Source organism: Nicotiana sylvestris, chromosome 6, assembly GCF_000393655.2.
Source record: "Nicotiana sylvestris chromosome 6, ASM39365v2, whole genome shotgun sequence".
Taxonomy (NCBI): Eukaryota; Viridiplantae; Streptophyta; class Magnoliopsida; order Solanales; family Solanaceae; genus Nicotiana; species Nicotiana sylvestris.
This window is the reverse complement of record NC_091062.1, coordinates 137,669,063-137,682,514: the sequence shown is the minus strand read 5'-3', so window position 1 is coordinate 137,682,514 and position 13,452 is coordinate 137,669,063. Positions and strand designations below refer to the sequence as shown.

At 38.9% G+C, this 13,452-nt stretch overlaps 1 protein-coding gene across 5 annotated transcripts in view; it reads left to right on the top strand.

Moving 5' to 3' along the window:
- The window catches only part of LOC104216773 (uncharacterized protein At3g49140), a 29,701-nt gene extending 19,234 nt beyond the window's left edge, over positions 1-10,467 (top strand). For all 5 annotated transcript variants that reach the window (XR_011400248.1, XM_009766897.2, XM_009766896.2 and 2 more), the window contains 2 exons: positions 10,041-10,136; positions 10,272-10,467. Coding sequence is in view for 4 of the 5 variants with exons in the window: in XM_009766897.2 (XP_009765199.1) it covers positions 10,041-10,136; positions 10,272-10,382 (207 nt within the window). In the remaining variant the exon portion in view is untranslated. The remainder of the gene's footprint in view (positions 1-10,040; positions 10,137-10,271) is intronic.
- Positions 10,468-13,452: the final 2,985 nt, after the last annotated feature.

Here is a 13,452-nt window from a genome sequence, read left to right as displayed (position 1 = left end):
TGCGGTTACACCAGATACCAACTGCTTCAATCCTTCTTCAAATTCCAAATTTGATCCGTTAACGGAATCCACCTGAGGTCCCCGGGACCCCAACCAGTCCCAAAACACATTACGGACTTGCTCGAGGCCTCAAATCATATGAAACAACGCTAAAATCATGAATCGACCTCCAATCCAAGCTTAATGAACTTTAGAATTTCAAACTTCTACATTTGATGTCGAAACCTATCAAATCACGTCCGATTGACCTCAAATTTTGCACACACATCACATTTGACATTTCGGACCTACTCCAACTTCCGGAATCGGATTCCGACCCCGAAATCAAAAAGTCCACTCCCGGTCAAACTTCTCCGAAAATCTTCAAACTTCTATCTTTTAGCCAAATGACTCCAAAATGACCCACGGGCCTCCGAATTCACTTCCGATCGCGCTCCCAACACTAGAATCACTATACGGAGCTATTCCCAGGCTCGGAATCCCGAACGGACATTGATAACACTGAAATGCACTTCAACCCAAACTTATGAAATTTTTCCAAAAATGCTAACTTCCACAATAGGTGCTGAAACGTTCCCGGGTCATCCAAGACTCGGTCCGGACATACGCCCAAGTCTGAAAATCATCATACGAACCTGCTGGAACCTTCGAACCCCAATTCCGAGGTCGTTTACTCAAAAACCCAAATCTTAATCAATTATTTCAACTTAAAGCTTCCGAAATAAGAATTCTCTTTCCAAATCAACTCCGAATTCCCCGGAATTCAATTCCGACCATGCGTACAAGTCATAATACCTGAAGTGAAGCTGCTCATGGCCTCAAACTGCCGAACGGCGCGCTAGAGCTCAGAACGACTGGTCGGGTCGTTACATTCTCTCCCAATTAAACATATGTTCGTCTTGGAACGTACTAAGAACTGTGCTGGAGTTGTCCGAAATCACTGTTTAACACCTCGAGCACCTACCCGTGCTACCACAACTCAGCTGGGCACCCTAGCTCGATCAATCTGAAGATATCCTTTTTCACTTAAGCAAATAAGCCTTAGAGCCCAATTCCAACATTCGGAATTCTCTGCCAGACCTGTTTCCTACATACGAACACCGTATCAATCACCACACGATGTACCAGAACATGACTGCATACCTTAGCTGAATTCACACCTCGCACCACTTTGCTCACAGGACCACAATAACATTCTCTGATCAAATTAGTCGAAATTCCACGAATCTGATGCTCTCATTGCACCTCATGACATACATAGGTCTTGCTCTAACTCTTACAATACCGCCACGACAGAAAAGATGTGTAGAAATTTATAACCAACTGCCTAATCAACAAATCATTGGGTCTATACTCCTGACAAAAACCATCACCTCATTCTGAACCAAATAATGGTCTTTGCTCCTTAATATACTCCATATAATCAGATTGCACTGTTCCTAAATCCAATGATCTCGTCTCACCCAGCACGAACTGCTCAGGCAATAAGCCACCCCAGATATGATCAAAAGTCTCATATAATGCCACAATGTGCCAATAGGCTACCAATTCGAATGCGATACAAAAGGAAAATGAACTCTGGAAGGGACTACTCAACTCACACAGCTAATACGAGTTTTCCTCAGAAAAATAGGAAACAAAACACATAAAAACAGATATAGGAAACTGTACTCAACATCACACTGTTGCGGCGTGCAACCCGTTCCAAACAACATACCCATGGCGGCGTGCCACCTGATCCACATAAAATTCATATAAGGAGATACACACCGAGCTAGATTGCTCATTCCAACAAAATACCGAATGTTGATCACAAGCACGCTAAGTGCATAATACCATCCCTGGAGAGACATATAGCGCTATAAGCTACAAACTCAAGCACAACTGAGGTGCGATATACGATCTGAATCTCAAGAGCCATTCTACTCATATAACATCATCACTACGAGGAACCTCAACACATAAGAAATTCACCAAGCCGTCTCACAACTCACACGGCGCAATATATCATTACATGAAATAGCTGATGACGAAATAGCACCCCGACTACTCTTCCATAAGGAGCGCATTGCTGAAATGAACACATCTGGCCTGATATAGAGCTCATATTCACATTTAAATCCATCCACAAACCTCAAAGCTGATTCTGATCGCTTTGAACTAGGCTAATAACCTTTCAAAGGTCAATAATCACCCCCTTTTTCTCATAACACACAAGAACAACCATCATAACCGGAGTAATCCTCCACAGTCCACAACCCAATAAACCGAGTGCCCTCCAGGCATCAATTCTCAATTTTACGACATCACTATAATCTTCATACTTGGTTTAACTCTTCAATCAATCAAGTGGCTACATGCCACACTTATACAACCTTCCCGTGGGGCACGCTCCCACAACCTTCCGTAGCAGATACCGGCCGCACTAACGCTGAAAGGCTATCAAGAATCCTTAACCAGGATGCAAAGCCTTTTTCACAAAACATCGATCTCAGGTGACGCTAAAGACAATACCAACTTACTTTAAACATCGAAACTCCTTTCCTGCTCATCCGAGCTCGTGACATCCTTCTCAACACCGAACTGCAACCTTAATCCTTACTTCAAACTTCATACCACTTACTGCACCCAACATGCCAATATATGATAGAACACGATTTTCATCATAACTCCAGAACCACTAATAGATTAACACTTCATCATATAAAAACTTTTCACTTAACTCACTTCAAGAGAACCATAGCAACACACAAGTGAATTCTCATAACCGTAGAATATGCAAATTTCTAAGTAGTGGTCTAAGCCATCATAGCCCTTCCGGGATCCGCCTACACATAGCAGGCCATAACAGTAGAATACTTCTGAATAACATCAATTATGGCGGCCAACAAGCCTCACACGTACCGTCACAAATCACTTGCATAACTTGATCACGCTGAAGGAACTGATCGCTACCACCAATATGCCAATTCAACTATGGCTATCAAATCTATCCTCTTCCAATTTATCCTTGATTGCGTTAGAAATAATAATAACTCCATTCAATACATAACACACTCCATCCGCACTCATCTCGAGTGACCTTGAAGCACGAGATCATGCTGTCTCAAATCCCACGAACCATTTCATACCTCCCAAATGCTACACTGCAAGTCAAAACATCATAGAACATTCTGGGCCTCTTCTCATAAGCTGCTACAAAGCTTGATTCTTAACCGTACCTATAGGCTCGAAATCATTAGGCACCACACTTTACCCCTTTGAATCCACTAGGACCGTTGTTGAGAGCCACCCGCTCTGACTTGGCCCCGAATATAATCAACTCCATGAATCTTCTAGCACATGAATACCCTCTCGACGAAGCACCTGGTAGAATCACTTCCCTTGAAACCTGCATCTATGCAAGGCATAAATCCCGAATCCTTCCCCAAGTCTGTACATGAGCCAATAAGGCCAACCAGAACACACTTTTATGGTCAAATAACCAAATTACCACTTATGTTCTTTTCCCATAGCTGAAATAACCCATCAATATGCTAATAACCAGAAACCTCGCAAGTAGTTAACCATGCAACCCAATCATAGGCGGTGGGACTCTCCCACTTAGCTTGAAGCCACTATTACACAACTCTGGAATTCACCAGGATTCTTTATCTCTTATTGACATAACCTTGCTCACTCAACCGCCAAAATTCTCGGAATCTTTCTGTAAAACCCCTTTTTATACTCTAAATCATCAACCACATTCGCACGACCGATCTCTTTGCTATATGACTAATAGAATTCTTCGCCGAAGCTTCGCCAACCATGTGACCGTCGATCTGCTCATTGGAGATAACCCACCTGTGGAATTTACGTGCCGACATCTTCCAACGCTGCTGCACGGGGTACAATCACTACGACATCAATAACCCATCCTGAGTCCGAGCTCACTCTCTAGCTACACAAGTCCGTTCACCCCTCGTGGACATCAATTAAATGTGCGGCAACATCCTTCCAATTCAAAGTTATGTTGTATCCTTCTTCATTTCAAGCAGCTCATTTCCGTTATATCAAATCTCCTGCCGCATAATAGCCCATACCTCAAATTAAATCCGTAGACTCCAATCACCAAAATTCCCAAATCATTCCAAACTCTCCTTAAGGTGCGTAGTCATCCTACCACAAAGCCCATATGCAACTCCGTCACTTTCCCACTTTGGCGGAACTCACCATTTTAATCGTACTCGACCTTTGCTTCTTATACTTGGCCTTCTAGAAATTTTAACCATCGCCTGACATTCCCCACATGTTCTTCCTCATCCTTTGCTGCTCAGTTGTTGCCTTAAGTAAAATCTATCTTCGTAGCACTTGAGCCCACAAATCGCTACTAAAATTAAACATTTCCGAAGATCATCTTTCTCGAGCCGTCAACATTAGAAACACTGATTCAATCCTGAGCCACCGCACCCCGCGATATCTAACAGTCGTTTCTCCAATATTATTTCACAATATCTTACCCCAAAGGCGAATTGCAGAAGACCATAACACATACAATCGAGGACGGCGACACTACATCGCAGATGAAAATTCCACCACGCTCGAAAATACCAAGTCTCGTTACTCCATCACCCCAAATCTGGACATTCATAGGCCAATTGCTTTTCCTCCGCCGGAAATGAAATATCATATCTCTGAATTGTGCACTGAGTAGGCTTCCTTTCAAATCATTCACCGCCCCAACACATAGGCAAGTATCCTACCATCAAGTCAATACTATGCGATAACCAATCGTGAGCATCATAGCAACCTGTGCATAGCCTCCAAGCTCTTAGAAGCACAACTACCGAACCGAAACGATAGAAAAATCCTTCCGCAACGCGACGACAATAGCCCAACCAACTATACCGGGAAAAACATCCCGCACCACATCTGTAGTACCATTACAATTCTTCAATTCTCGATTTATAACAAGCGGTTCGCGTCGCGTAAGATTGAGTAGGAAGGAAACAAGGGCATAAGCCTCAAGGAATCAAATCGCACGATGAGGAATCAAGAAGGGAAGAGCTCCTAACAGTCCTGTAGCCTCTCGAAGATAAGTACAGACGTATCCGTACCGATCTGCGAGACTCTACTAGACTTGCTCATGACTCGTGAGACCTAAGGGAACCTAGTGCTCTGATACCATGTTGTCACGACCCAAAATCCACTAAGGGTCGTGATGACGCCGGACACTGCTGTCAGGCAAACCAACCAAAGTACTTGATTAAGTTCCCGTTTTAATAATTTTGAAAACTATGATTTTCCTTCGATTTTACTAGTAAAAGACAATCTTTACAATGTAAATAAAGAATGTTTGGAAGTAAATACAAGATACCCAATAATCATCCTAAAACACCGGTGTCACAAGTGCATGAGCATTTACTAAGAAGGAAATAAAATACAGTAACTGTCCGGAATACAAAGTAGACAGAAATGAAAATACAGTACAATACTCTGAAGGGGACTCTGCTGGCTGCGGGTTGTCTCGACAGATGCAACTCACCTAAGTCTCCGTAGCAACCACGCCGCTATGCCACTAAGCCACTAGCCACACATGAACTTGTGCAACAAAAATGCACAGAAAGTGTAGTATGAGTACGAAAACAACGTGTATCCAGTGAGTATCCCGTCTAATCTCGAAGAAGTAGAGACGAGAGGTCGACTTCGACACTTACTAGTGGTCCAATGATAATATAGTAAAAATGTGAGGAAATCAGGGATTTCATAAAGCAAAATAAGCTCATAAAGCCGGAAAGCAGGTAAACAACTTCTCAATAGAAAAAGGGTTTCCAAAGATTTACTCTTCATTATCTTTATCCATTTATCTCTGGCCAGGAAAGTTAAGTATCAACATTTAAAATTCTCAGGCAAACAATATAAGCATGCGCATATCATGCCGAGGTCGTACGGCCCGATCCAATATAAATGTAAAATGTGCACTGCCGAGGGTCGAACGACGTGAACCATAGATGCATCTATTATCCCGCTCGTGAATCATACATGCGCGCGGGCACACATAGATACACACATTCAAACAACCAATTAAGAATTTATCGGGGAACGTTTATCCAAATAAAAGCCAATTCTCTTTTAATGATTTTAAGAAAAATGAAGTTTAATCCTTTTTGAAATTTATTTACCAATTCGATAGGATTTAAGCCATCCAGCTGTCAATAAGATTACAAATATTCCAAGTATAGCATGTTTTTGGGTCCTAGACTACTCGGACTTACACATAATAGTAGTTACGCACGGACTCTCGTCACCTCGTGCGTACGTAGCCCCCACAAATAGGAGCACATAACCAATTATTTCACTTATGGGGACAATTCCCTCTTACAAGGTTAGAAAGGTGAGTAACCGGCATTCCACGCCCTTCCGAAGACTCGAATCGATGCTAAATGCTCCAAAACTAGCCAATAATTATGCAATCCATTAATATATGCTCAATTACTCATTACAAATCCAATTTATAACAATTCCTAACCCCTGATCGAAAAGTTTACAAAATTGCCCTCGGGCCCACGTGCCCGGATTTCGAAATTTTTCAAAGATAAAGTTTACCCATGAACTCATGAACTCAAATATATGATTTTCTCTTAATCGTGGTCAAAATCCAAGAATATCAATTTTCTAGGTTTTCCCTCAAACCCCAAGTTTCTACCAAATTTTCATGCTCAAATCCGCACATAATCAATGTATTTAACTCAAGATAGGTGGCGATAGCTTACCTTGTCGTTGATGTTGAAAACCCCCTCTTGAAACTCTTCAAAATCGTCCACAACAAATGAAAAATGGGGGAAAAATGACCAACCCCGACTTTAAAAGAATACACTACCTCTAGCATTTCCGCACCTGCGGTCACTTGACCGCTTCTGCGGTTCCGCAGGTGCGACCCACTACCTGCTTCTTCAGTTTCTCATGAGGCTGCCCTTTCCGCTTCTGCGCCTCAACCTTCGCAGGTGCGGTCCTGCTTCTACGGCTACATGACCGCATCTGCAGTCTCTTGACTTCTGGCCCAACACCGCATCTGCGTCCCTCCTAGCCGCTTTTGCGGCTCCGCACCTGCGGCCAAAACCTCGCAGGTGCGGTTACACCAGATACCAGTTGCTTCAATCCTTCTTTAAATTTCAAATTTGATATGTTAACCATCCGGAATCCACCCGGGACCCCAACCAATCATATCAGCCAGTCCCAAAACACATTACGGACTTGCTCGAGGCCTCAAATCATATCAAACAACGCTAAAATCATGAATTGACCTCCAATCCAAGCTTAATGAACTTTAGAATTTCAAACTTCTACATTCGATATCGAAACCTATCAAATCACGTCCGATTGACCTCAAAATTTGCACACGCGTCACATTTGACATTACGGACTTACTCCAACTTCCGGAATTCGGATTCCGACCCCGAAATCAAAAAGTCCACTTCCGATCAAACTTCTCCAAAAACCTTCAAATTTCTATCTTTTAGCCAAATGACTCCAAAATGACCCACGGGCCTCTGAATTCACTTCCGATCGCGCTCCCAACACCAGAATCACCATACGGAGCTATTCCCAGGCTCGGAATCCCGAACGGACATTGATAACACTGAAATGCACTTCAACCCAAACTTATGAAATTTTTCCAAAAATGCTAACTTCCACAATAGGTGCCGAAACGTTCCCGGGTCTTCCAAGACCCGGTCCGGACATACGCCCAAGTCCGAAAATCATCATACGAACCTGCTGGAACCTTCGAATCCCAATTCCGAGGTCGTTTACTCAAAAATCCAAATCTTAGTCAATTCTTTCAACTTAAAGCTTTCGAAATGAGAATTCTCTTTCCAAATCAACTCCGAATTCCCCGGAATTCAATTCCGACCATGCGTACAAGTCATAATACCTGAAGTGAAGCTGCTCATGGCCTCAAACTGCCGAACAGCACGCTAGAGGTCAAAACTATCGGTCGAGTCGTTACACCTGGTCTACTGCAATTTGGGAAGCTATATCAAGTTGGATTGGACTAATTCTGAGAGGGGATGTGATGCAAAGCATTATGAGAATTAGGAGAACGCATTGGAAACTATTAAAAAAGAAGTCCTCACTGCTATACTAGGGGCTACTGTTTATCATATTTGGACAGCGAGGAACTGGAAAATCTCCAGAGACGTTCCCATGAACAAGGAGTTCGTTAAACAACAGAATCAAAAGGAAATTAGGGAAAGAGTAGATATGTTAAAAGGAGCACATAGGGCAAGTAGGTGTAGCTTGTTCATACAGAGAATTTGTACCTCGATCCTGTTGCTTAGAGGCTTTATACTATTCCTAGAAGGTGGTCGAAGTATATGGTGCTCTTTAGGTGTATTCTTGTTTTGTTTATGCTAATATTTCACATTTATTGCCAAAAAATTTACGAGTAGAATAAGTTTATTTTATGTAGAAGTTTTCTTGTATTTCTGGGGTCAGAGGCGGATCTAGGATTTGAAGGTTTCGGGTGCCATATTATTTATACAGTCCAAATGGGATAAATATATAGTCGGTTTGATCAACTTTGTGCTTCGATTTTAGTTATTCATCTTTTCGATTTATATAGATAAATATATCGAATGAAAATAAATTATGACAACTTAGCGCACATCATAAAATTTTCAGCAGTAATACCAATATCATAAAATTTCTTCCAACATGAAAAGTACAAAAAGACAACTTCTTTCATGTTTAAATATCTTCCAATTAACAAAATACTACCATAATCAGTTGGTCACTATAACTAATAAGTAAGACATACATAATTCTTTCATCCTTAAGTAAACAAAACATACATGTCATATGCATTTTTGGTATAAATTTGAATTAATACTGAAAATCTAAACTTCCAATGAACGCCATCAAGGAATCAACAACAAGAGCAAAACAGATAATGAAAATAAAAATCTGACAACAAAATGCTTTAAAAGCTTATCTGACAACAAAATGCAAAAGCTAATACAATCAAAAATTCAAGAGAACAATATGCACAATAACACAATAAACTATAAATTAAAGATTGGAAAAGAGAAAAAAAAAATCAATTTTGAATTGAATAAAAGAAAAACAAGGGAGAAAATGAAATGATCAAAGGGGTTTAGCAACTTGTAATTCTATATTCTTAAATATTAACTATACCACCAAAAAATTTATTTTCAGAGAAACCCAACATAAAAAAAATTAAAAAAAGAAGCAAGAGAATAAGAGAGATTTACAGTCAAATTACAAAGCAGTGGTGCAGCAACAAGGTGAGGTGAAATGGAAAAGTGGACACCAAACGGTGGTGGCCAACTGCCGGTGAGTGACGGACTAAAACAGTGAAAATCCAAGAATCCCCAAATTTGGGGCAGCAGCGCAGTAGAAGAGAAGGGTTTTGGGTGGGAAAAGTTTTTGGGGAAATAAGGTAGCTTTTGTATTTTAGTGGATAAAGAAAGCACAATAGAAAAGTCAAACAATATTAAATAAGTTAAAAAGTCAAAAAAGTAAAACAAAGAATAAATAAGAAAGTAAACTGTCGTACACCTAACATTAATTGTCCAATAGTACGTACTACTGGCAGAGAGATATTTTTGGGCCTTTACCACTGGCACCCAGTGGCTGTTTTGTTCATTAGGGTGTCATTTTATTATATGTACAATATTTCTTCTATACATATAGATATATACACAGAGTTCCGGCCGAGGTCTGCGGGTGGCGCCGCACCCTCTCGGCTCTATGTAGATCCGCCCCTGTCTGGGGTAAACTTTTCGCAGTGAAATCCATGCCCCCCCCCCCCCCCAACTTCTTTCATCTGGAGAAATATTTGATTGATCATGTTGTTATATCTACTAATGCCTCTCTTTATACATCATACAAAGTTAAACTAATAGGTAAAAACCATAGCTAAACTCCAGACATTTCCTACTTCGGCGAGAAGAGGCGAATTTGCTAACATAGCTCATCTGGAACATTTTTCATATTTTTTACATATCAATAATCTGTGATATAAAATCCACCTTTTGCAGAGAGCAAAGTTGATTGGAGTTGACAGTCTTGGCATGGATGTCAGAGTTCTCTCGGGAACAGAAGTGCAAACTCATCGTTTCCCCTTCAAAGTTAGGGTAAGCAATAGAAAATGGTTTTGGCTTTAAAAGACTGATATTGTAGTGAAACTTTGCTCAGTAACAATGACTTGGGCTATCACAAAAAAACATGATTTTGATTTTTACTATGACCTCTTTTATTTTACTCTGCAGGCAACATCAGAGGTTGCTGCTGAGAAACAGATCCGGCAGCTTCTGTTTCCCAGGTCCCGTCGCAAAAAGTTTAGGACTCCCGAAAGAGCTGGAGATTTGGACTCACTTTAAATTTAATCTTACTGTTTGGGAGCAGATCTTGTGAATAAACGTATTATCTATATTTCAATAAATTCTTGCATGCAGTTGGTTCTCAGTTTCTCTCCAGTTTTGTTTTCTCTAATGTTTTCCTGTAAATGGGTTACGTGCTGGATTTAAATTCTAATGAAGCTCTCTTTGATAAGACATATAAAAGGAAAAAGGCAGGTGAATAACAGCATATGCTTCTTCCATATTGGGAATTAAGTTGAGAAGGGAAGGGCCAGTTTCCACTTTCTAACTCAAATATTCTCTCAATCATTTGGCAAAAATAGTAGGGGCACCTTAGTGGATTATCGTTTGGATGCCCCCAAAAAAGCATTTCTTAAAAATTAAAAAAAAAAAACAATAGATTTTAAGGGTGTTGTTCCGATAGATAACTCTTATGCAGAGTTATTTGTATTTGAGAGAATAACTCTTATGCAGAGTTATTTGTATTTGAGCTTATTATCCCCGTACTAGAGCACAACTAATGATATGTGGATTAGGCGCGTATCATGGTTCGAATTTAGTCATAGAATAAAATGTGATGTAAGTGGTTTAGTTGTAAGAGCGTAACAAGTAATTATTTTTTAGTTAGATGCACGTCATGATTTCGAACTCTATTGTATACAAAGGCTTGATATTTATTTAAGTGAAGAAGGTTAAAAGGGGCAGGTTAATTATGCATAAGCGTTCAAACTAGGGGTGTTCATAAAAATTCGAAAACCCGAACCAAACCGAAAACCAAACTAAACCGACAAAAAAACCGATACTTTTTGGTTTGGTTTGGTTTTGGTTTTAAAATTTAAAAACCGATCAAATTTGGTTTGGTTTTGATTTAATTAAAAAAAACCGAACCAAACCGAATATAGGAGTAGCTATTTTAAATTTATTATTACACCTATACATATGTATATTTTTATACAAAGTTTTAAAATTTTTATAGTAAATATTAATCGTTTGCACTTTTAGTACAGTTCTTTACCTTTACATTCTAGTTTAATTGGTAGTTTTCTTTTGTTAAGTGTAAGAATCTATTTCTTGTTAAAAATAATATATTTTTAATTGAGTCCTTAAATTATTCATCACTATTTGATTCAATTATCATCAATATATCTTGGTAAATAATATATTTCTCAAAGGGCAATTGATTTGATAGTGTTACGTTGAAAATGTGGTCGCCGAAATGTGTGTTTGGTAGTGTATGTCTTATATTTAAGAAAAAACCGACAAATAACCGAAAACACCGACATAAACCGAATCGAGAAAAAACCGACATAATTGGTTTGGTTTGGTTCTAATATTTGAAAAACCGACTTACTTGGTTTGGTTTCTTTTTAGGGAAAAACCGATCCAAACCGAACCATGAACACCCCTAGTTCAAACTGTGTTACGGATTCTCATGCAATTTTTCGTAAAAATATGACTTATTAGTTTCCTTCAATCTATCTAGTTGTTTTGTCTCAGCTCAGGAGAGAGAATTGATAATAGACACTCATTGTTACATTCGCTGTGTTCAAATGTTACATTTGCTAACGTTTTCTTTGAAGAATCCAAATAAAGTATACACATCTATGGGCACACTCAACTCATTAGCGAAAGATCCGTGTAACACATAACTAAGCATTTTGGATCGTAATTAGTGCATTAAATACTTCACGTTTACCACTATCGCCAAAAAATAAAAATAGAATTTGAACTCTACTTATAGTGAATATAAGCTTCAGGAAAAAGTTGGTATATTTCATCCGTCAAGAATCAAGACAAACATCTAAAGCTGTAACTTAATATCCCAAGTTATGTATTGATTCATCTTACTTTGACTTGACATGCCAGACGATTTGACACACACCACTTGACACATACATGAATTTAAACTTCATGATAACGTAATATTTAAACGGACCTTGGATTTATGTGAAGTGAAACTAGAGATGACATAACTCAAACGAAACCGGGCTATTATTTAAATCCTTTTTTTTTTAACTTCACACAATTTTATTGACCCACTATTTGATTTGTCAAATATATCTTGAATTACTAGGATTTATTAAAAAAATTGTATGGACATAATTCAATATAGTTTAATTGTACAATTACAAGCATCAGAACTATAACTTTACTAGATTGGCACGTTTACTAATTTGTTCTTTATTTCCAGATACATAAAAGCTGTGTTAAAACGAAAGGGAAAGGTGAAGAATGAGAAATTTTCATTAAGAAAAATAATAAAGTAAAACTGCTTAGCAGGTACATTGCATCAATGCAAGTTCAATGGCCTGAGAACTAACTCGAGCAATAGAATAAGATTCTCCTACACTATGAAAGTTGAGAAGCCCTTTTCTGGGAGTTTGAGGTGTGGAGAGCAAGGGCGGACCTACATGTAAGGTAGAGGGTCACCGGAACCCCTTAACCCCTTAACCTCGGCAAAATCAATATATATATCTCGGATATAGCAACGTATACATGGAGGACCCCTGTAATATTATTTGGTGCCCCTAAAGACACAAAATGTTGGCAGGCAGCTTTGGTTGGGGGTGTGGCTGATCACTCTTTATTGCTTTTGGGACTTGGGATCGAAACTTGGCAACTACATTTGTTAACGTTTTTGCTTCACTTTATTGATTCAAACCGTTACTTAATAGTCAACTGGTTTACTTTTTATTACGTATTAATTTATCTTTTTTGAATTAAATTATAACTTAGTACCACTTTAAGGGTGTGTTTGGTATGAAGGAAAATATTTTTCATGAAAAATGAGTGATTTTATCACTTATTTTTCCTTATTTGATTGGTGAGTGGAAAACTTTTTTCGGAAAATATTTTCTAGTGTTTGGTTAGAAAGTAGAAAATATTTTTTTATGCTATCCCCCCCCCCCCAATCTCTAAAAATACACACAAACCCAAAGGAATTAATACTTTTTTACGCAAAAATAATACTATTTCTATATGAAAAAAAAGTATTTTCTTGGTTAAAATGAAAAATAAATATTTCTATATCATAAAAAAACTCATTGGTTGAAATATAAAAAAAAAATCTATCTATAACATGAAAATAAAG